The 25,484-nt window shown below is 34.1% G+C and overlaps 1 protein-coding gene across 1 annotated transcript in view; it reads right to left on the minus strand.

The window, feature by feature from the left end:
- Positions 1 to 9,261: 9,261 nt before the first annotated feature.
- LOC128192354 (low-density lipoprotein receptor-related protein 2-like) overlaps positions 9,262 to 25,484 on the minus strand; it is a 33,778-nt gene continuing 17,555 nt past the window's right edge. Inside the window, exons 13-32 of the mRNA XM_052864962.1 lie at positions 24,327 to 24,555; positions 23,860 to 23,953; positions 23,550 to 23,656; positions 23,252 to 23,464; positions 22,518 to 22,693; positions 22,131 to 22,259; positions 21,965 to 22,024; positions 21,737 to 21,862; positions 18,073 to 18,183; positions 17,576 to 17,686; positions 17,290 to 17,412; positions 16,941 to 17,104; positions 14,729 to 14,949; positions 14,049 to 14,237; positions 13,363 to 13,559; positions 13,125 to 13,244; positions 12,677 to 12,929; positions 12,140 to 12,307; positions 11,795 to 11,930; positions 9,262 to 11,393 (exon numbers count right to left, since the gene is read on the minus strand). Of these exons, the coding sequence (XP_052720922.1) occupies positions 11,253 to 11,393; positions 11,795 to 11,930; positions 12,140 to 12,307; positions 12,677 to 12,929; positions 13,125 to 13,244; positions 13,363 to 13,559; positions 14,049 to 14,237; positions 14,729 to 14,949; positions 16,941 to 17,104; positions 17,290 to 17,412; positions 17,576 to 17,686; positions 18,073 to 18,183; positions 21,737 to 21,862; positions 21,965 to 22,024; positions 22,131 to 22,259; positions 22,518 to 22,693; positions 23,252 to 23,464; positions 23,550 to 23,656; positions 23,860 to 23,953; positions 24,327 to 24,555 (3,068 nt within the window). The 3' untranslated portion in view covers positions 9,262 to 11,252. The remainder of the gene's footprint in view (positions 11,394 to 11,794; positions 11,931 to 12,139; positions 12,308 to 12,676; positions 12,930 to 13,124; positions 13,245 to 13,362; positions 13,560 to 14,048; positions 14,238 to 14,728; positions 14,950 to 16,940; positions 17,105 to 17,289; positions 17,413 to 17,575; positions 17,687 to 18,072; positions 18,184 to 21,736; positions 21,863 to 21,964; positions 22,025 to 22,130; positions 22,260 to 22,517; positions 22,694 to 23,251; positions 23,465 to 23,549; positions 23,657 to 23,859; positions 23,954 to 24,326; positions 24,556 to 25,484) is intronic.

Raw genomic sequence — 25,484 nt, forward strand, 5'->3', positions numbered from 1 at the left:
TAAACATTATATGCATTAACACCTATATCCATTTTGGCTCTGCCCTAGAGTCAAAACCCATACTCTAAGGGACATGACATTTAAAATTTTTGTAGAGGACTTCCTGGTAAACATATATAATTATGAAGTCAGTTTTTCATAAAGATGCGTGAGAATAGAGAAGAAGATTTTTAAACATTATATGCCTTAAGGTCAGACGACACGTTCCTCGAGAATATTTTTTGTATCTCCTCGTAATAAAGAGTTCCAATAAAAAATATAAATTTTATAAATATTTTAAAAATGATTAAAATTTAATTGGATGTGAATATGTGTCTAGATAGCCGAGTGGTTAGAACAGTGGCCGCGCACTGGCAGAAGCGTAAAGGTTCTAGAGGTCTTGAGTTCAAAGCACCGCCCCGGCCGAGATAGATTTTCCAATAATAGTGAATTTTGCTGTGCTGTATATGTATTTATTTTTATATCAGCAATTCAAGTGTATTTCCAAGAAGATTATATAGGAAATTGTATACTCTAGTATTTTGCAGAAATGCCTGGTAAGGTACCCTAATTTTTTGCAAGAAAGCTTGTCAGAGTAGTTGTAAACCATCAACAAATTTCTGGAAAAAAGTTATATGAAATTGAGGATCGTGTCGTCTGACCTTAACACTATATTGCCATATTGCACCCCCCCCCCCCCCCATGTCATGAACCCCTGACCCAGGGGCCATGAATTTCACAATATTGGTAGAGGTCTTCGTGGACACCATAATCATACATTTAGTTTTTAACAAATATATATGGGAGTAGAGAAGAAAATTTTCTAAGAATTAATACATTTTGATTATATGGCCATATTGACCTCACCCTAGAGCCTTAATCCCCTGACCTAGGGGTCATGGATTTCACAATTTTGGTATAGGTCTTCGTGGACATCATAATCATGCATTTAGTTTTTAACAAATATGTATGGAAGTAGAGACGAAGATTTTCAAAGATTTAAATTAGTTTAACTATATGGCCAAATTGGCCCCACCCTAGAGCCTGAACCCTTGACCCAGGGGCCATGAATTTCACAAATTTGGTAGAGGGCTTCATTGACATCATAATCATGCATTTAGTTTTTAACAAATATATATGGGAGTAGAGAAGAAAATTTTCTAGGATTTAATACATTTTTACTACTAGTATATGGCCATATTGGCCAAACCCTAGAGCCAGAACCCCATGACCCAGGTGCTATGAATTTCACAACTTTGGTAGAGGCAAATGTATGGGAGTAGAGAAGAAGATTTTTGAAAATATGGCTTTTTTGCATATTTGGCACCACCTGTGGTGACCCAGAGGTAGTAGAGCCATGAATTTCATGATGTAGATTCCTCTTACCATAGAGATGCATCACACCAAAAATTGTAACAATTAGCCTTGTAGTTTTTTTTTTTTAGAAAAAGTTAAAAATGTTCAATTGTTAACGCACGACGACGGACGAAAACGGATAGCAAATGGGTGCATTTTGATAAGGACGTCAATTTATTCGAAGACCCTCGTCAAATAATCGGGAGCTTTGGCCGAGCAATAGTCGAGTACTCGTTGCATTTTTTTTTTAAAATGTTCAAACCAAATAATGTTACTATACATGAAGCCTATATGTACATGCATATTTAAATCAGAATTAGTTTATACTTATTATTATCCGTACTTATTATATCAATTTTGGAAATAATTTTGTTGAAATATACAACCGCGGTACAATGCATAATTGTCATCACTCCACGTTTTTGCTGATTAAATTGGTTCGTTTTCCGTTTGACCTTAATTACTTGACTATGACAAAAATTTTCTACATAGAATGAAGGGTTTCGAAGCTATAAAAATGAAATATTTGGAGGTTACAATACCCATACGAGGGTATAAAACAACATACATGTATTGAACATATCCAAGGGTTACCGGTAAAAATTGATGCTATGTTAATATATACAGTTTTTTGAACGATGTTTTAAAGAATTTTTATAATGATAGTACTTTTCTTTTACAGTATCTCATCCGTCCTATTATATGCATTTCACGCCTTATGTCCAGATCTTCTTTTTATTTTTTCGTAAGCCCCCCATCCCACCCCCAATACTATGAGATAATAATGAACAACATATAATACTTAACTGATTTGATATTACGAAATATCAAAAATAATTTTTTATCTATAAATTACCGGGACAAAGAAGGTACTGTCTTTTCATTAGAACTGCGTAAAATAACACATTGGTTGTTCACAAATTCCATTTTTTTTCGACCCTAACAAATAACTTTTTTTTAAAATAAATCCTGGAAAGGTAAAAATAGTAAGACCCTAGTTGGTCTCGAACTCAGACCTTAGATTAGCAGATAACGCTTTAACCAGTTACACCAAGGTTAAAGGATATACAATCTTTAAGCCACCTTTAAGTCACCTTTAAGCTGAGCTTAATGGTCCTTAATTTCCAAACTTCTTTAAGTCACCTTTAAGCCATATTTAAGCCACCTTTAAGCATATTTAAGTGGCATTTACGCTCCCTTTAACTTGTCTTTACACCATCTTTAAGTTCCCTTTAAGTCAAGTTTGATCAAACTGAACAGATTCATTTTGAAAACATATATTAAATGCAAAAGCTCTTCTATAGGGATGGGATGGGGTGATCAGAGTGATGTATAAATTCCAAGGAAGGGGGGTGTTCCAGGCGGTTTTAATTGTCGCTTCATTAAACACAGATCGCTATAATCAACACCGCTCCGATGAACACTGATTGCCGTTATAAAATTCTTTATAATTTTTTTTTGTTGGTTTCAAAATTATTGTCTGGGTGAGCGCAGTCTCTGTATCTAAATCTGTGCATGAAATTATATTAAAGTATGTTTGTTTCCTATCATAAATTAATCAGTGAAATCTCTCTCTCTCTCTCTCTCTCTCTCTCTCTCTCTCTCTCTCTCTCTCTCTCTCTCTCTCTCTCTGTGTGTTCACCCGATTATTAAACAAAATAAAGAAAATGAATCAAAAATGCATGATTTAATTTAATAATCGGTTTTAGGTATGTATTTTTTTTCAATTATAATTATTTTTAGGTCTAGTTCTAGATCTGCTAGATACATGTTAAAGATGAAAAGATTCTCAACTGCCTTTGTTATATCGGGCAGGATATTACTGCTTTCTCTGTCTAGACATAATTTTGTTCGTTTGTGTACATCTAATTAGAGTCTATTGTTTGTCCAACTCAAGAAAACTCCTGGAACTAACACAGAATATACAAGATATACACAACAGGTGTGTCGTGTGCCCAGGTTCACGTTTGTGTATATCTAATTAGAGTCTATTGTTTGTATAACTTAAGAAAATCCCTGGAACTAACACAGAATATACAAGATATACACAACAGGTGTGTCGTGTGCCCAGGTGTACGTCAGGGTTTCTAAAGGTGTTTAAATCTTAGTATGTACGTGTATACGAGAAGTCTAGTGAATAAAAGTTTATTTACATTTGTAATTCATTTTTAAAGTATTATTTCCTAACTCTGGGTTTTAAAAATATTACGTCTACAAATTAAAGATACTTTTATGTAAGAGTAAAATCAAGAGGCTAATTAATTACTGTACCGGTGATCATAAATGGGGGTTAATTATTTAAATATATATATAAGGGTAAATATGTCACATACTCGGCCTGGTACATCATGCAATTGTATGTACAAGTATACATCATTTGCAATTGCCACATGCAGTAAATATGTCACCGGTAATTGGTGATATTGTTTGTTATAGAATTGATAGTCTAAAAATCATGTATACAATTACATGTAAAGATTTAAACATACTGGAACGGCGCTGTGATCATGAAAACCGGGATACTGCGTAGGACTAATGTCCTAATATTTTAAATGCATTTAATAATTTTATAGCTAAATGATTTCATCCTCTTTCTTGCATTTCATTTAGCTATGAATTAGGTGAACGTATATCTATTCAGTTAAAATTTAATAACTACGTAGGCCTACTAGTAAGTTTTCCATTTAGGTATAATATATGTTTTTTTCACTGAAGACCACGTTCCGTATTTTATTCTAAATACATGCATGCATTTAATTTATAAATAAGATGTAATTGATTGTTACAAACTGAATGGAAGTCAAAATCTTTTCAAGTAAAAATACATATTCAATACATTTATTCAAAATTGAATAATATATAGGATAAAAAATTCCTTAAAGGTGGCTTAAAGGGGCATGGTCACGATTTTGGTCAAATTTTATTTTTCTGTTTTTATTATTTACAATGCTTTAGGAATGCATTTCTAATGATCAAATGAATTTTGAGAGTCAATCGTAGAGTTATAAGCAAGATACAGGGCTCACAACTCTTTGTCATGTAAAAAAGGCTCGGGCCCTGTTTTTGTTTACATATGTTAAATATATCAGTAAAAATCTTTTTCAAACTGATTTGTCTATATTCTTATTAATTTTAAGCATTAATAAACAGTTCCTAACGTTTAACAAATTATTTTTGGTCTAAAACTGTAATTTTCACTTCAACATTCAAAATGTAAACAACGGCTTTGTTTACATAGCGAAGAATTTCAAGCTCTGTAACTCGCTTATAACTCTACAAATGACACTCAAATTTTGGTTGCATATTAAGAATGCCTTACTGAAGCATTATAAACATTAAAATTGGGGGAAATAATTTTTGTCCAAAATCGTGACCATGCCCCTTTAAAGATAGTCTTTAAGCTGCCTTTAAGCATATTTACGCTTTCTTTAAGCCACCTTTAAGCAACACAGATAGCTTAAAGGTGGCTTAAAGATCGTCTTTAAGCTAACTTTAAACACCTTTAAGCTATCTTTAAGGAGAACTTAAAGATGGTCATTCATCCTGTGAAAATAATAATAAATAACGTCAAAATGTGGAGGAGAAGGAAAAGAAAAGACGGACCTATACGACAAACTCTGTTCTCTGTGTACGAATTTACAACGTACGGCTAGGATTGTAATGGTGTACTATAGCTCTACTTCATTTTAAATATTAATCAAAATTCAAATATGTTAGGATACTGGTGGGTAAAAAAGTTGTACAAAAGGAAAGAAAACAAGAGGCTCATGTGCCACATCGCTCACCTGAGGAACATTAGGCATGATAAAATCAGCTTAACAGAGAAAGAATACAAAATACCTGGACAATGCAGTATACTACATGTAGATCATGTAAAAATTAAAATCCACCCCCAGATATTCTTATGTTTGTAATCAAGTCCATTTTCTTACAGGATGATTTTATAGTCATATCACATGTTTAGCATTGCAGTTCTCAAAAAGATCCTAAACAATTAAACAAAATTCTAAACCCCTTGTGAGGCTCAAGAACTTTCCTAGGGCCAAAGTCAATGAATTTTTAAAAAATCAACAATAAGTCAAAATGCTCGCATATAAGTTAACAATACTGTATATCATACCATTTCAGTTTGAATATCCCTTTGTAAAATTGGATCCCCAATGTGGCCACATCCTACTACTCAAGATTTTGATTGAATGAATTTGACTTTACATTATCTGAAGTTGCTTTCACTAAAGTTACAGTTTTTCTAGGCAAATGTTTCTTTGATTCCTTTAAAGTTTTTTCTATATATATTCCTAGGTAAATTTTTGCCCCCCCCCACATATATTGGGACCCATCCTACCCCCCTAGGATCATGATTCCCAGCTCTGATAAGATTTTTAATTATTCCTATTTAATAGTTTGACTCCTATCCCCTCCATTTTGGCCCAACCTACCCCTTGGAATCATTATTTTCAAGACTATAATCTACACTACCTGGGGATTCTACCACACAAGTTTCAGCTTTCCTGGCTGATTAGTTACCGAGAAGATTTGCTCTTTATACTCCTATATAAAAATTTGACCATCCCATTGTGGTCCCACCCTTCCCCCTAGGGTCACGATTTTCCCTATTTTGAATCTACATTACCTGAGGATGCTTTCACACAAGTTTCAGCTTTCCTGTCTCATTAGTTTCGTAGAAGACTTCTAAAGATTTACCTTATATATTCCTATGTAAAAGTTTGACCCCCCCCCCATTGTGGCCCCATCCTATCCACAGGGGTCATGATTTCACAACTTTGAATCTACACTACCTGAGGATGCTTCTAGTTTAGTTTCAGCTTTCCTGCCCAAATGGTTCTTAGAAGATTTTTGAAAGGACTATGTGCGGTTTTATGCATTTTTTGCCCCCAAAATCAAAGTTTGAGAAAGAGCTTTAAAAATAAGGTGAAAGATAGTTAAAATCATATTGGAAATAAAGGTGTAAAAGGTTATCACGACAGTGACGTCATAATGTAGAAATGACGTCATGAAGATTGCATTATTTCGATAAATTGATGTTTTGCAGCAAAATATGGGTGTTTTCTGATGGTTTTTCGACTGGGAAACATCGAGTGCAGGCTTGCTCAAGTACCATATTTTAGTATAATGTGTCTAACGATCTGAAGAAAAACATATGTTAAAATCGCACTTGAGCAGACCTGCGCTCTATACTTCTGAATGCAAAATATAGAGCAAAAATGAGATTATTTTCATTTGTTTGCACATTTGCGGGAATTAGGTCATTTAGGTGACGTCATAAATAAACAGCGAATGAGCAATGATGACCAAAATCAAGATTAAAGTAATAGGCATCCTCTATACAATGATTTGTGAAGATTTTATTTTTCTACGATACTGTTTAAAAATTGGTTGAAATTGGGGGCAGATATTTGACCATACCGCACATAGTCCTTTCTCAAAAATGTTCAATAATACCTAATAATCTTATTTGGGAAAAGGTGGTGGTCCTTAATTTTCACAGCTTTAAATCCACTTTGCCTAAGGGTGCTTTGTGTCAAGTTTGGTCGAAATTGGTCTAGTGGTTTTGGAAAAGATGTTGAAAATGTGAAAAGTTTATGGACAGATGGACAGAAAGACAGATGGACAACTGAGCTTTCAGCTCATATGAGCTAAAAGAAAAGCAGGGGGCATATACCGGTACAAATTCCTGAGAATTAAAGGTGAACTTATTTTAACAAACTTTTCAAATATTATCAATATATATCTCAAAAATGTTGATTTCGGATGTTTTTTTGTTGTTAAAAAACAGTCGCCCAAGTTAATTCCTTGTTTAAAACACGTACTAAACATTTTAGTACATCTCGATACATGACATCCAACTAACTTCTACACTGCCTTTCCTACCGAGTCCTCGAACATTGTATCAGTGACTCATTGACTATTACAGTACCTGACCCTTGTATCAGTACATATCTGTCACCTTTACTTTCAAGTACAATGTGTTGATAAACCTTGTCTTCCTTTAGTACATGCACATGTACTGAGAAATATACATGAGTCAATAGTATAATATGTACAAGATTTAACTTACCGGTAATTGATTTTACTAGCATAATGCATCTATATAACTAGCCTGTATTTGAGACTCTACCCAGTTAATATACAATACATAATAGTTTCAAAGATCATTTTAATTAGTTTAACTGGAATCATGCTTTTGATGTTTACAATATTTATTCATATCAAATGTAACAGATGCCATTAAATCACAATAAAACATATAGAGATAGATCATCAAAACAATGAGAATTATGAAAAAATATAATAATAATTCTATATATAAATACATTTCCACAAAACTTATATCTTAATATACATATATATTTAGCTTTATACACTTAAATCTTATAATGAATATTAACCATTTCATATCGCACTGAGAAAATAGACAACTTTTTAAGTACATCACAATATTTTTCTAAAATGTTCAAATCCATATGAAGCACAATTTTAACATATTGGCACAATTATCTTGACAAATGCATTAACAAATCATTTCAACAAATAGCATTATAATATCATCAGATGAAGGGAAAGAAGTATCTTCATTTAATTTCTGACACCATGTAGTTTAATAAACAGAAAAGAATTAAGCAAATTTATGACATACTGCTTTATACATTCAACTCCAAAAACCTAAATGTTTTATCTAATTGCTAAGATATACTCACAAAGAAAGTTTACAAACTCTTCAAACAACCCTAAAATCATTTGCACTGGATGTCATAATATAAACATTTGCATTTGATGTAAAGATATGTTTTATGAAGTTAAGTTTAATTCTTCAATACTCAAAGGGATAATAAATAGCTAGAACAATGAGAAAACATAGGTAATCACAGATTACAAAGCTCACCGAGACGAGACATCACCCTTATGAGACTTCACCTTTATGAGACCACCTTTATCATATTAAATGAAAATCATACTTTATGATCTTGGATATTCATGGATTCTGTTTTGACACAATATCGTATATCATCTGTTAAAAAATTGTATGATAATCATATGTTCATATATTAATCAATACAATAATATAAAATTAAATATTGCATCCTATCATATTTACAACGTATATCATATAATACAATAAAATACCATAATAAACAATGATGAGATATGATATTGTAACGTATGATATGACATTGTATTGTGTTATACGTTGTATTTGATCAAATAATACAATATCATAATATATAAAACAATATACTAGTATTATATTACAATATCATATTACATAATACATCATAACATTGAATCATATGATATTATATTGTATAATATAGTATGATATTGTATGATACTGTATCATTTTTGATACATAATATGATAGTGTATCATATGATACAATATTATTTGATACAACATTGTATCATATCAAATGATACAATATTATGTGATAAAGTAAAATATTATATAATACAATATTATATTATATTATACATAATGTATCATATGATACAATAACTTTTTTTCATATTTTTAACAATATCATACAATTCAATTTCATGCGATGTGATAATATATCATATTATTAACCAATATCATATTATACAAAATTGTATGATACAATATTATATAATATAACAGTATCATATTATACAATTTCATGTGATATAATTCTATATTACAAAAACTAATATCATATTATACAAAATTGTATGATACAATATTATAAGATATACAATAAAGTATCATAGGATACAACATTATATTTTGCAATATCTGATGTAATAGTATCATGTGATTAAATGATAAATTATTAATACAATATGATATTATACAATATTGTATCATAATAAACAATACTATACATAACAATATCATGATACAATATCATAACATAAAATATCAAAAAAAAATTATACAATATCCTATCGTATCATACAACTTTTTATAATATTACATATGATATTATATTGTATCATATTAAACAATATTGTGTCATACCATAAAATACTATATCATAGGAATCATGTTATATCATTTATCAACAAACACATCTATCTATCAAGTAGGTTTGAGTGAGGTAGGAAATTTCTTTAGCATCCTTGATAATGGAGATCAGGCTCTGCACCTGAAGCTACCTCTGCGTTTCATTTATAATATAGTTAAATCAACTATGCAAGCTATCATCTATAAAACATGTGACCTGTTCCAAAAAAACTGAACCTCATCCAGCATCTGAAACCTATGGCTCAGATTCAGCATTCAAGCCTGTCAGGTGCATTAGTATACATAAGACGCATCTCCATGCAAGTTTGGTGAAGTTCAGACCAGTAATAACTAAGATATCATCATCAGAGGGCACTAGCAATTAAAACCTTAACCTGCTCCAGCATCCGCAACCTATGGCTCAGATTCAACATCCATGCCTGTCAGGTGCATCTGTATCATGAGACACACCATCCATTCAAGTTTGGTGAAGTTAGGACCTGTAATAACTAAAATATATTTTTTAGCATCCTTGATAATGGAGATCAAGCTCTGCATCTGAAGCCTCCTCTGTGATTCATTCATACTACAGTTCAATCAACTATGCAAGTTTGAAAAAGTACTATTATCTATTAAACATGTGACCTGTTCCAAAAAACTTAACCATATCCAGCATTTGAAACCTATGGCTCAGACTCAGCATTCAAACCTGTCAGGTGCATCAGTATCATAAGACGCACCATCCATGGAAGTCTGGTGAAGTTAGGACAAGTAATAACCAAGATATAATCATCAGAGGGCACCTGTTTCAAAAACTTTAACCAGCTCTAAAAACCTTTACCTCCTTCAGCATCCGAAACGTATCTCAGATTCATCATTCAAGCCTGTCTGGTGCATCAGTATCATAAGACACACCATCCATGGAAGTCTGGTGAAGTACGGACCAGCAGTAACTTAGATATTGCTATCGAAGGGCACCTGCAACAAAAACTTTAACCTGGTCAAACAACCTTAACCTCCTCCAGCATCTGAAATTTAGGACTCAGATTCAGCATCTAAGTCTTTCAAGTCCATCAGTAGGTCCAGATGCATCATCCATGCAAGTTTGGTGAAGATAGGACAAGTAATGGCTTAGATACAGGACCTGCAACAAAAACTTTAACCAGGTCCGGACGCCGACGCCAAGGGTATAGCATAAGCTCCCCCTGACTTCGTCTCGGTGAGCTAAAAATTACATAAGATCATGAAGCTTCATTCCTTCCTTCAGATATTCATCTTTTTCACAGATGTTTCATTTATAATCAGTCCCAAGATAAAAAATAAAGATCACATTGAACAAACAACCCATGATTAACAAAACAGGTTGTAACTCAATAACAAGTTACTACATGTAATACATAGTCTTCCTTTTGGTACAAAATCAATTTTTTTAATTTTGCAACAGTCATGTTAAAAATATCTGCTACAACTCAATCAAACAGAAACATTTGGTTAATAAACTTAATTAATACACCGAAAGTTCAAAATTTACAATTTTTATACACTGATATATCCTTGTGAATGATTTCGTCCAGAATCTGGGTCAAAATGCAATGTCTATAAGACGTAATTCTGAGTAACTCACTCCCACCTTGCCTGTACTTTCTTTTTATGTACATTTTCAAAATATAATTTATTAATAAGCTTACAAAATTTAAAAAAGTTTTTGAAGATAAAAAAATATGCTTTATATTGTCTGAGGTTTTGTTATACATGTATAATTAAGGACCATTCAAAATTATCGAAGTTTCTTACTACTGCAAATTTAATATATACATGTATATCAAATATGCTGTAAAAATGGCACTGCATGGTACTGGTTCAGACAGTCTAGAATTGGTAAACAGCTGTGCAGGAAACTGCACCAGGAGTAGAAGGAAACAAAACATTGATCCTTACGCTTTCTGATTGGTTGAAATAAGCTGTGATGTAACGTCATCATTTTCGTCGATATGACTTATAAATGCGGAATCCACTGACATTGTGGAGTACTGCCAAGATAATCCTCCATGGTCCTCGGAGTCAATACCACTTACCTACATCAACCAAAGATTCTTAGATTATAATATCATATAAATCATTGAAAAAAAATAGATACTGGGAACTTTTTTTTATCAGGGTTATTCATTTTTAGACGGTGAGTCTTTTGTAAAAATTTTTAAGAATGAATAAAATTTTCTCCCCAAAATCTTGAATAACAAGGTCTCAAGTTTGCATGCATGTTGTTAAGTGATATGATTACACATGCACTTAAAAGAATTAGAAAATATCATTAACAGATAAGTTTAATCAAACTTTGGGTTGCTTACCGAATTTACTCACCAGTACATGTACTGGGTGAAAAATTATGGGGTTATATGGTTTTGAATTCAAGTGAGAATTTACACTAATTATAATAAAATATAACAAAAAAACGTAAAAATTAAAAGAAAATTACTTCTTCATAAACCTGGTTCCTATTTCTGTGACTGATGCACTCTGGGAAATCACTGACTAGCTCCTCAGCCTCCTCATTGTTTTTGTCGAGGAGCGGACGGAAATGCACTATCTCTGACACAGTTACTATCTTATCTCTGAAAAAATATTTCGTAAATCACATAGTTACTATTCTTGTTATAAAATGTCTGTGTTTCATGTTTTAAAAAATGTCTTTTTTATCATAACAAAATGAGTTTAAAGAACAGTTAAATAATTGAAACCATTTCAAAGTTAACACAATACAACAATATTGCGGTCCAGAAAACTCACTCTTCTTGTAAAAGACATAAAAGAAATAATGTACCTTTTATACTTCATGTAGCCAAGACCACCAACGATCAGTAAAAGCAAGAGAAAGCAGCACAAAGTGACACCTACAGTTATTGAGGTGTGTGTGTGGGAAGACCTTCGACTGAGGTCCTCTAAAGGTTCCTCCTCATTGCAGTAGGTACCAGTGTAACCTGCCTGGCAACTGTATAAACATCAGATTATTGTAAATTGATTCACAGACAAATAAAAATCATTAACTGGTATTATATGCTAAGCTAGCTAGGCTACATTCTTGTAAGAGAACAATATTTTGTCATTGGTACAATGTTATTGTACATGCAAAGTGTAATGAGAACATGGTATAATAATGTATTTCTTATTCTTATATCAAACAGAATTCTTTAGATCAACAAATGTAATTTGAACAAAATCCTGTTATCCTAATACAAAATAAGTGAACCAAATTTAATCCTTCACTGTTTGTGATCTTACTTTGCTACTGAAATAAGCTAACATCTGTACTGTTGGTGTTTAATATTCATTGAAAAAATTATATTTTAGTGTTACTTACATGCAATAATCCATTTTCTTTTCCTCCGAGTAAGAACAGGTGCCCCCATTCATACACAGCAGGTTACACAGGGACACAGGAAGGGTGGAGGTCTCTGTACGGGGGCCCAGTGTGGAGTTGATCACAGATAGCAATGGTGTCAGGGTAGTGGTGGAGGGTGTAGGGATTTTTTGTGGCGGGCCAGGGGATGGAGAAGCTCTCGGTGGACTCTGTGTTGTATTTATGTGGGTTGCAGAGGTGGAAACATAAGGACCTTACACAAAAGATTTGAAAAATAAACAATGGAGAGCAATCACAAAATGTATTATCTTTCTTTAATCAAAAGAATTATCTTTTTTCAAATGCATTAAATTCAATGAACCTCATTATGGTTATGCTGTCCATGTACAATCATTTTAACAGAATCACGAATGTCATAAAAAATCTTAAATCAACTGTAAGCTCATACTTTTACAGATCTTTCCACTGATGAGGTCCCATCCATCAGGGCAAGCACAAACAGCTCCCTCTGGTGTCACCAAACACAGGTGTGAACAGGACCTCCTATGACACACATCTGAGCGCGGACCTACAACGATATAAAACCATTGCGTTACAATACATTGTATTGTTCTAGAAATCATGAACTATATCCAAGTAAAAAGGGAGGGAAGATAGCAGAAACAATTCCTAGTAGTTTGACCTGCCTGGATTCTGGAGAATGGGGTGAATGACTTTTAAATGCAGAGAAAAGTCAAGGTCGGAGGTCAGAGCTTGCCTACTTCCTGTGAGACGATTGTACTTGTACAAGGAATGAGTATTCTCCTCTGTGAAATACAGGTGATCTCCAAAGACGGCTACAGATAGAAACCTCATCAGATGTCCCCCTTTAAGAATGGTTTTTCTGTAGGTACATTAAATATGAAACTGATTTATACATGTTTATAATATTTCAATTTGTATCCATCAAGCTATAATATCAAACATTAAGATTTATTCCAAAAAGGAATATAATTCCCAAAAGGAATGGGGAGGTCACCAATATTTTTATTCCTACTTCAGCCATTGGAATCATTAGAATTGTGTAAATGTTTTATTTTCATGAATTTCCTGGGTATCCCTAATTCCATAAAGTTAAATGATAGAATAAGAGGCCGTTGGTGTCCAATTGTTTGTACCGTACATTAAAAGTTTGAGTTTCCAATGTATTTGCAATTTATTACAAATTTTATAATTACTGGACAAGAAACAGAGAGAGGGGAGAAAAAAAGAGAGAGAGATTTTTACACATTTTATATAATTAAATTTCATAAAATGAATCATCTCAATAGTAGATAAAATTCATTTCAACCTGAGCTGAATTTAATGAAACCTTCAAAGATTTCCTTATCACCTGTTATGTCCATTCATATCACAACTGTCAATGACCCCTCGGTAGTGATCAATCCAGTAGAGGAATCCCGAGAACTGGTCCAGGGACAGACTGCTGATCATTGTAGACTCAAAGTCCACCACACTCCCCCTTTTCTCCCCAGACATAGTACTCCTCTGGAGAGCGTCGTCGTACAACCAAAACATCAACCTTAAATTACCAATGGTTCAAAAAGCTGGTTTGTTTTGGAAATGGTTTATTTATAAATGATACTAGAAATAATATATAAAAAAATTATTTTTAATAAGTATTAAAAAAAAAAATACGATAGTTTTGCAGTTTAAGAGATGTCACTGATGCTGCTGTATCAAATATTCTGATATTGTGTACATGTAGATGGAATTCTAATACAAGGTACAAAATATATTGACATTGAATACCCTTCAACCTTGCTCTAAATCCTAACTTCAATGTGAAGTTCAAATTCATCAGTCAAATATTTCAGTTTTTAATCATTTCAATCCCTGTGTAAAAAAGGGGAGTGAGAGGGTTCAATATTTTAAATGGTTATAACAATTTGAATTTCGAATAATACTGGTAAATCAACAAATCTGAGAATATATACATCTTAAATAATACTTAAGGCAAAATTATTGTTAGGACCATTATTTCAAAAAACATATTAGTAAAAATTTGTTTACCCTTTAAGGGGGTGAAGAACAATGGACCCTGTTTCTTCATGGAACAGTGAGAGGCATCCTTCCTTTAAGTGTCTGAGGGGACACACGATTAGAGCAGGTGTTGCAATGTCTGATAGGTACAGATTTCTGCCCAGCCAATCGTAGGCCACAAAGGCAAACTTGGCAGACCTTCTCAGGAGAACTTCGGCTTTTTGACGATTCTGATTTGTTCTCAAAAGTAGCTGATTATATAAATAATAAAAAAAACCTTTAACATTAAAATTTCAGATTTTACCCAAAATTAGTTTCTTTACCTATCTGGATGCCGTAACGGTAGAAACATATAGAAGACCAGTTTGGGTAAATAACCATGATTTACTAGGCACACACGGTAATGAGGTTTTTTTGATGCAGTAGAAGGGATTTTCCATTAAAGGTTTCTAAAACACTTTGCCATGAAGCAATGTCTTGGTAGGTTTCATGCGATAAGCCTATCTTCTGCGTTTTGTGCTGAAACTTGCAAAATGCATAAAAAATATGGCACCAATTGTTTGTACACTCTGTTCACCGTCCATATTCATTTGCAGATCCTGGTTGTTTTTTTTCCATTGCCGCTTGGCCTCGAGGAAATATCTTGTTTTTGGCTCTAAACTTACAGCTTCCTCTGGCCAATTGGAATATTGGCCTTGCAAAGGTTGTCGTTCGCAAAGAGGGAGAGGGCTTCCATGCTGTCATAACCTAACTCCAATGATTTTTTGACTGTTTTTTTTGAAAGTTTTTTCTTGGCTTCCCATTTTTTAACAAGCGGCTTCACCCTTAATTTTCAACCTTACTATGGGAGTCTGCCATTTTGTTTACACAAAGAATATTTGGAATATAGAGTGCATGTCAAAGAAGGTCTATAATCAAAGCGTGGCAAGGACAGTGTAGGGCACACGGGGATTGAATGAAATTCCTCCTTGAAACAAAACAACCAACCACAGCACATTGCTGAACAGTCCAAAGAAATAATCTAAAAGGCATTGTGGTAATTAAAGTCTGCTTCCTCTCTCACAGACATAAGGCAAAGTTCATCTTCGTCGTACAATATATACCATGAAGGAAGTTGTAGAAAGTCTTGTAGAGATGGCAAATCCATAATGATTACGATAGTAGTCACAAAAAAAAAGATTTTTCATCACAATAACAATGCAAAATTAAGCTTAACACGCCTTGTAAACGGTAGAATAAATTGATAAGGCTTTGTCTATGGCGTAAATTTTGAAAGTGAAGCTCAACAATGATCAAAGATGAAAAAGGGGGCACTGACAAATGTGATTGGCTGATAGAAGTTATTTATTAATTTGAAGATTGATTGCATAATAGAGTTTTTTTTTTTTAGATTTAGCTAATTTGATTGCATGGTTAAGGGATACCTCCGCTAGGTAGCATTAGCATTAGGGGCCTAAGGTGATATCCGTATTGCTGGTCAAAAGTAAAAAACAATGGGCTAATTTAATTTGTCAATTACTAAATTTTATTTATTTTAATTCCTTATGCTAGATAAGGGGGCACAATACAAAACCTAAGAAGGAGATGAGGGGCCACAATACAAATCCAAAATGGTGCTGGTCTAATATACTTTACAGAAACAAAAGATGTTTGTAAAACACTTATGCCCACTCCCTTGGAAACATTCATGAAAAAAATGAATGGAAACTGCAAATAATGGAATTTTCCTAAGTCAAAGGGACATAACTCTGCCGAAAATTACTCAATTATTATGATAAATCTGTATAGCAAATTTAATTTCAATATGTGCAACCTCTGCAAAAAAATGAACGAAAACTGCAAATAAGTGGAGTTTTTTAAGTCCAAGGGGCATAACTCTGTCAAAAATTGCACTATCCTACCCAAATAGAACTTGACCTAGATATTATTATGATGAATCTGTATACCAAATTTCATTTCAATATGTGCAACCTCTGCAAAGAAAAGTTAATGGAAACTATTGGTGGACTGACTGACCAACAGACAGACAGCTGCAAAGCAATATGCCCTCTGTTCTTCGAAGGGGGCATAATTAATACATATCAAACAAAGTTTAATCACACAGATTGTAATATTTTGTACAGTATCAGTGCAAATTAGTTTATTGCATGTAAAATCACTTTTTCCACATTTTCTTTTGGTTGCAGAGTGCAGTACAAGTATCATTATTGTAACAAAGAATATAATACTTCTGATTTCTCACCTTTGGATCTTCTGATGATATACCAAAGATGTCTCCTGTGTATATATCTACATCAAAGGCCACAAAAGACTTTGAGGCACTGACAGTGACTAATTCTCCATGATTGTCCGAGTCGTAGCGGGTGATCAAACCTTGCTCCAGGAACAGCAAATAGGGCAATGGATCTACCAGAAAGGAAATAAATGCCAAAAAATTCTGACACCCTCATCAATAAGATATCTACGAATTGTTCTGATCAAAAGAGTTTTTCCTTATCTCCAATGTTTAAATGACATCATGATTGGCCATGTAAGGGATGAGCAGGTACTAGTGCATTAGCTGCAAGAAGCATTTATATAGAGCCACTTACCTGGTGGAATACAGGAGGAGTTGCTGGAGATGAAGTCTGGAGAACATTGACACAGCCTGCCTCCCTCAGTGTTAACACAGGTCTGACTGCATCCACCATTGTCTGCCTCACATTCATTGATATCTAAACAAATAAGCTTCTTGATGCATTAATTAAAATAAAATTCATTAAATATTTTAATAAAATAAGATAGGTTCAGAAAAAAATGGGAAGAAAGGGCAATACTACATGTCCTATAAGCCATATGCTGCGGACTCAAAGGGGCTTGAGAAAAAAAAAATGGTACCTTGACAGGAGCCATTGATTTGTATTTGGTATCCGGGTCTACATCGACAGACACTTCCATAGGGCATAGAAACACATTTGTGATCACAGTGGTGATTATTACATGCTGTTTCTGAGAATGAAGACTACATGTATTTTATCAATTTTTGTATCAGTTTATTCAATTAAATTAGCACATTGTAATAAACTAATTTCCATTGCAATATCACATGCATATGTATCATGAAGTTCAGATCACAATTATAATACACGATGCACATCCAGTACACCTTTTATCCATTTAAACAAGATACTGTAAAAGTGGTTATTTACGCTGCTGATCATGTAAGAGTTTTTTTTATAGTCAAACAATTCACAGATGCATAATTTACCATAAAAAAGTTTTGATTTTCTACCACACGCACGGGGATAATTTATGCAATTTTAAGCTTAAAGGTTTCTTTGGGTTTTGAAGATCCAGGGTGGGTCAAATTTTAGGTATCTGCACACTAATCTTACCACACTGGTGACCTTCATCGGAGGCATCAGAACAGTCTGGCTGACCATTACAAACAAGGAGCTCCAGGATACAGTGTCCCGAGTCACACTCAAACCACCCTTCTCCACAGTCTGAAAAATATTCACAACATCTATATGTCTATAACTATGAAGGAGTTCTTATCGTGTAGTAGTGAGAATGAGGCAAATGGGCAATGTAGCTAGCTTTTGTTAAATTTGTTTCGGTCTCGGAGTATTTTGATAAAAAATGTCCTGATTGTTAATCGATCAAGATTGCTGTCCCAGAGTATATATTTAATACAAGATTTTGTCTAAAAAATGATTTAATTGTTTTCAAGGAAATTTCTTAAATTGGTCTGTAGGAATCCAAACATTAGATGATATAGGACACATAAAAAGGCTAAGAACAATTAAATTGATCTTTACTTTTCAAACCAAAAATTATTGCAAGACTTGAAAAGGGGAATAATTCAATTTTCATCTCTTAAAATTTGAAAAAGATCAATTGACTTATTCTCCTCTCCAATATGTCAATTTAAACAAGAGGCCCATGGGCCACATCGCTCACCTGAGGAACAATAGGTATGATAAAGTCAGCTTAATGGAGTCATAATAAAAACAATCTGGACAATGTACAATAATACATGTAGATCCTGTATAAATAAAATCCATTTTCCCCCCTTGGAACTGGGATAGCCCCGATTACTGCCAATATTTACAAGAGCAGACTTTAATTACCGCTCCTGCACATGTATAGGGACTCAACGTTACGCAGGCAGGGATGTCCGCACACCTACGCAACTCAACAGGTACCAACGTTAACGCAAGCAGGAATGACCACACACTTGCGCCAACAGCTCAACTTAACACAAGCAAGTATGACTGCACGCTAGTATTAATGCGATACATGGCAGGAACGAGCGCACACTCTGTGTCATAGGTTAGAAAACACGAAGATTAGAGAGAGCAGGGATGTCCACACACTCAATCTATCTGTAACTGTTCAAGATTAACCCCAAACAGTCGGACATTGTGGTGCAAGAGACACTGTCCCTATATATGTGCCGGCCTAAAATAATTCATAGTATCTAAAAATTGGAAATAAAAAATAAACTAACTAATCCGGCCTAACCCAAAACTACTTATGCAGAACAACTTATATACATTGAATATTTATTATTGTATAAAAATAATCATCACAATAATTGGTTAACAGTGGATGCATTAATTAAAATAATCAAGAATCAATAAATCAAGGGCAATAACTCAATACAGTAATACAAAAAGATTTTAATGAAAAAATAGCTGCCTGCCTCAATTTTATAGTCATATCACATGTTGAGTATTGCAGTTTTCAAAAAGATCCTTTTCAATTGTTTATATATGGGATATTTAGCTGCATCAAACTCTGAACCTTCTTGTGAGGCCGAAGAATTGTCCTGGAGCCAAAGTCTTAACAATTATAAAGAATCATCTTGCTGATCCGTTTCTAAGAAGAAGATTTTTAAAGATTTGCTCTATATATTCCTATGTAAAACTTTAACACCCCCCCCCCCCCAATGTGGCCTCACCCTAACCCCCAGGGATCATGATTTTCACAACTTTCAATCTACACTACCTGAGGATAATTCCACACAAGTTTCAGCTTTCCTGGCTTATTAGTTTCTGAGATGAAGATTTTTAAATATTTACTCTATATATTCCTATGTAAAACTTCAACCCCCCCCCCCCCCCATTGTGCCCCACCCTACCCCCAGGGATCATGATTCACAACTTTGAATCTACACTGCCTGAGGATGCTTCCACAAAAGTTTCAGCTTTCCTGGCTGAATAGTTTTTTAGAAGATGATTTTTAAAGATTTACTCTATATATTTCTATGTAAAATTTTAACACCCCCCCCCCCCCAATGTGGCCTCACCCTACCCCCAGGGATCATGATTCACAACTTTGAATCTACACTACCTGAGGATGCTTCCACATAAGTTTCAGCTTTCCTGGCTGATTAGTTTTTTAGAAGATGATTTTTAAAGATTTACTCTATATTTTCCTATGTAAAACTTCGACCCCCCATTGTGGCCCCACCCTACCCCCGGGGGTCATGAATTTCACAACTTTGAATCTACACTACCTGAGGATGCTTCCACATAAGTTTCAGCTTTCCTGGCTGATTAGTTTTTTAGAAGATGATTTTTAAAGATTTACTCTATATTTTCCTATGTAAAACTTCGACCCCCCATTGTGGCCCCACCCTACCCCCGGGGGTCATGAATTTCACAACTTTGAATCTACACTACCTGAGGATGCTTCCACACAAGTTTCAGCTTTCCTGGCTGTTTAGTTTCTGAGAAGAAGATTTTTAAAGATTTACTCTATATATTCCTATGTTAAAACTTCAACCCCCATTGTGGCCCCACCCTACCCCCGGGGGTCATGAATTTCACAACTTTGAATCTACACTACCTGAGGATGCTTCCACACAAGTTTCAGCTTTCCTGGCTGAATAGTTTCTGAGAAGAAGATTTTTAAAGATTTACTCTATATATTCCTATGTTAAAACTTCAACCCCCATTGTGGCCCCACCCTACCCCCGGGGGTCATGAATTTCACAACTTTGAATCTACACTACCTGAGGATGCTTCCACACAAGTTTCAGCTTTCCTGGCTGTTTAGTTTCTGAGAAGAAGATTTTTAAAGATTTACTCTATATATACCTATGTAAAACTTCGACCCCCCATTGTGGCCCCACCCTACCCCCAGGGGTCATGATTTTCACAACTTTGAATCTACACTACCTGAGGATGCTTCCACACAAGTTTCAGCTTTCCTGGCTGAATAGTTTCTGAGAAGAAGATTTTTAAAGATTTACTCTATATATTCCTATGTTAAAACTTCAACCCCCATTGTGGCCCCACCCTACCCCCGGGGGTCATGAATTTCACAACTTTGAATCTACACTACCTGAGGATGCTTCCACACAAGTTTCAGCTTTCCTGGCTGTTTAGTTTCTGAGAAGAAGATTTTTAAAGATTTACTCTATATATTCCTATGTAAAACTTCGACCCCCCATTGTGGCCCCACCCTACCCCCGGGGGTCATGAATTTCACAACTTTGAATCTACACTACCTGAGGATGCTTCCACACAAGTTTCAGCTTTCCTGGCTTTCTGGTTCTTGAGAAGAAGATTTTTGAAAATTTCTCGAAATTTTTCATTAATTTCTAATTATCTCCCCTTGAAAACAGGTGTGACCCTTAATTTTCACAACTTTGAATCCCCTTTGCCTAAGGATGATTTGTGCCAAGTTTGGTTGAAATTGGCCGAGTAGTTCTTGAGAAGATGTTGAAAATGTGAAAAGTTTACGGACAGACGGACAGACGGACGACAGACAAAATGTGATCAGAATAGCTCACTTGAGCTTTCAGCTCAGGTGAGCTAAAAATGGTAAATGTAACAGCATTTTGACATAATGTAGCATTTCCCAAGAAACTATAAACAGAAACTTATTACTTTTATTTATTCACACTGGCTCTCTCCTGCAAATTTCATCTCATAATTAACAGCTGATGTTAGAGTCAAAGGAGTCTCGGATTATATTAAAACACCCCTAAAGCTTAGATTATATATGTTACAAACTGGTCAGCTAGCTGTACTATTTTCTTTTCACCTGTTATTATTGTCTGGTCACATTGACTTTTTTCCTCATCTGCCCCATCTTGACAATCAAGTACTTCATCACAAATGGCCTCTGATGGAATACACCGACTAACATCACAAACAAGGCCGTCACACTCTGGAATCCGACAGATAAAAGCATTAACTTTCACTTTTGATCTACTGTATACATTTCAATATGGATGCATTAATTTGAATAAAGAAGTATTTGGAGTTTAACCTGTTTGGATGCTCGAGCAATTTCCATAGGTCTCACAGAGGCAACTGGGCTCTTTACATTCTGTCAGAGTTGAAATGAAAGATTGAAAAATAAAATTATCATAAGGAATACTGTATGTATATATAATCAAGTGGTGAGTCTTATGAGACAAACTAGCCTATCTTACCAATGCAAGAAGTGTTGTCCTTTTGTAGAAGGAACCCATCGCTACACACACACACTCTAGAATTCTGGGATACTGGCAGACACAAGTGTGAACATCCACCATTGTTCCTACTGCATGCATTCTCCACTACTAGATTAACGGACACAACGAAATATATTGATATGTTCTAAATTCAAACTACTGTCATCTAATGTACAGTACTGAAATCATAAGACAAAATATTTGTCACAGAATCAAAGTATTGAAAGTATTAAAGGGTTTAAATTGATTTCTGGTAAGAAGGATATAGATTTAGAATCATTTTACAAACATTTATTTTCTTTGATCAGAATACCTGTATAGTTTGAATTTCAAAATATAAACTTGGTCAAAGTGTTTTTTGTTTACCTGTCAGTTTTGGATTCCATATTACAATGCTTGATAACGGGATAATGTCATGGAGCACAATGGTTTCTTCCTGATTATTCCGTAAGCTGACAGAAAACAAACTAGTTCCTTTGTCTTCTGTCCAGTACAAAACATCATTATAGATAGCCATTCTTGTCAGATCTCTGTTGTACCCCCTGAAAAATTATCATCAAAGCAAATGTAATTTCTATCTTTTGAATAAGCATTCTAGACATGATCAAAATAAGAGCATTTTAAGATACTCCATAGGTTAGAGTAAAGATAGTTTTAAAATCAGCATGCAGTACTGAAACTGAACTAAACACAATGTGTGATGGCTGAAGGTCACAAAAAAGGATGAAACACTCTATGTTCTGGTCATGTACATGACAGGGCAAACAGATAGTTTTGAGTTTTGAATCATGAATGGTGTCCATTAATGTAAATTCCTAATTAAACGCAAGGAATTAATCTTAGCGCAAAATCACGAGAAGCATCCCTCGCGGATTTTAAAATCTCACTTTTATTTTCTGAGATTTGTGCATCATAAGAGATTAGGATAAAAGTTCCCCTTTTGCGATTTTATATTCTTGCGATTTTAATACAAAAACACCAGGATCGCGGAATTAAGTACTAGCGTAAAATACGGAATCTACAGTTTTTAGGAGAATGATTCAATTTTCCTTTGTTATAACAATTATAGCCAAAAAAGTAGTATATATACTAGTACTTACTGCCAATGAACTTTACGATAGCCGCCATCAGGGACCTCAACAGAAAATATTTGTACCGCATTGTAATCCCCGTCAGCTATATATAGTCGACCTTCATAAAGTACAATGTCATTGGGATGATAAACCTCGACTGATAGTGGGAGACAGGAAACGCCATCCAGTGTACAACTGAGAATTGTGGGATTCACACCCACAAGGGATAAATACAGGTGTCTGCAAAATCATTTTGATTACTTTTTTCTTTTCGATCAATCAACTTCACCAAATCACACTTGGAAGAGATGAATAAAATTTGTACCCAGTCATTATGGCAACGGCTAAAGATGTAAGTCTCTGCACAAAATGGCTGGAAGGAATCAAGACTCTGTGATATTCTCCATTTAGACTGGCCACTTCAACTGTTTTCTGTCAAACAGAATTAAAAGTCTCATCAGACTTCTTTAATATAACAACAGAACAAAAGACTGATCTACATTAAGCCAGTCATAATGAAAGTGTGTTAATTAATAACAATAAGTATCATTGACAGAGCTGAACAAATCGAAACAGAGAAGGATGAATTAAGGCCTGCATGCAGTTATATATTGATTAACGAAATCAGATCTTACTTTCCCCATATCAACCCAGTAAATATTTCCAGTCACTGCATCTAATTGTAACTTCTCAACAGAATGTAGATCCTTAGAATATACGATTTTCTCACTGAAAAAAAGTTCAATGCAAGTGAGCATGTAGTTATTAAGGTACAATACCCCTATAAGAAACGGATTGCTCTTAAATTGCTAACTTGAAAAGGTCAATTATTTTCCTTTTTGTACATAACTTAAAATCAGTATGTTTGGGCATGAGAATCTAACCATTAATTTTCTTGGCCTTATATATCTTTCTGTAAAGTGCTAGATTTTGTAAACATCTGCAACTCAAGGTAACATGCATACCTGCTTCAATTGTATTGAATCTTTATATCAGCTATCATAATAATATATATATTAACTTAATTTATAACAGTTTGTATGATACATGTAGTAGTATGGTGTCATAATTCTAAAAAAAAAAGAAGGACTTGATAACAAACTTTGAGAACCCCATGTTGTCTGAGATATTGACTCTTGCTATGACGTCTCGTTGGATATCACTGTAGACCAGGATCCCATGCTTATGACTGACATCAAGGGAAGAAATCTTCTCGATGTTTTCTTCAATAACAGTTCCAATTAGGTTGTCTTGGTAACCCACAGAGAGAAGAGGAAACTGTTGAATTTGTTTCCTAGCACCAAAGTATGCTCTTGGTACTTCAAAGCTAACTGAAATTACCACAAGTTCAGATTGTATCAATATAAACTGTGAAAAAAGATAATTCATTATTTTAAGCAAAGTCATTAATTTGTGCTTTTGGAAATATCAAAGAAAAATATAACAAGTTTAAAATCTTGCATGTGTACTCGTTTGTATAATGCCATGAAATTTTAACTTTAAAACAAGAATAGAATTCCAGGGTCCCCCGCCGGTCAAGCAGTATACTAGTATCGAGTCTATCGACCAAGGCTGATTTAGGAACTTGACCAAGGTATTAGTAGTATAAACATTTGGTATAAATTTAATGAAAATCCATCAAAATTTGTAGGCATGAGCGCGCTTACAAGGTCAATTTTTGGAAAAAAACGGAGTCATTATTGTGGTCAAAGTCCCATAACTCCAACAAAAAGTAACGACCAATGCTGATTTTTTAACTTGACCAAAGTATTAGTGGTATAAACATTTGGTATAAATTAAATGAAAATCCGTCTAAATTTGTAGGCATGAGAGCGCTTACAACGTCAATTTTGGGATAAAACGGAGTCATTATTGTGGTCAAAGTCCCATAACGCCGACAAAAAGTATTGACTAACGCTGATTTTCGAACTTGACCAAGGTAATAGTGGTATAAACATTTGGTATTAATTTAATGAAAATCCGTCAAAATTTGTAGGCATGAGAGCGCTTACAAGGTCAATTTTGGGATAAAACGGAGTCATGATTGTGGTCAAAGTCCCATAACGCCAACAAAAATTATTGACTAATGCTGATTTTCGAACTTGACCAAGGTAATAGTGGTATAAACATTTGGTATAAATTTAATGAAAATCCGTCAAAATTTGTAGGCATGAGAGCGCTTACAAGGTCAATTTTTGGATAAAACAGAGTTATTATTGCGGTCAAAGTCCCATAACTCCAACAAAAAGTATTGACAAAT

The sequence above is a fragment of the Crassostrea angulata genome, chromosome 7 (genome assembly GCF_025612915.1).
Source record: "Crassostrea angulata isolate pt1a10 chromosome 7, ASM2561291v2, whole genome shotgun sequence".
Classification (NCBI taxonomy): domain Eukaryota; kingdom Metazoa; phylum Mollusca; class Bivalvia; order Ostreida; family Ostreidae; genus Magallana; species Magallana angulata.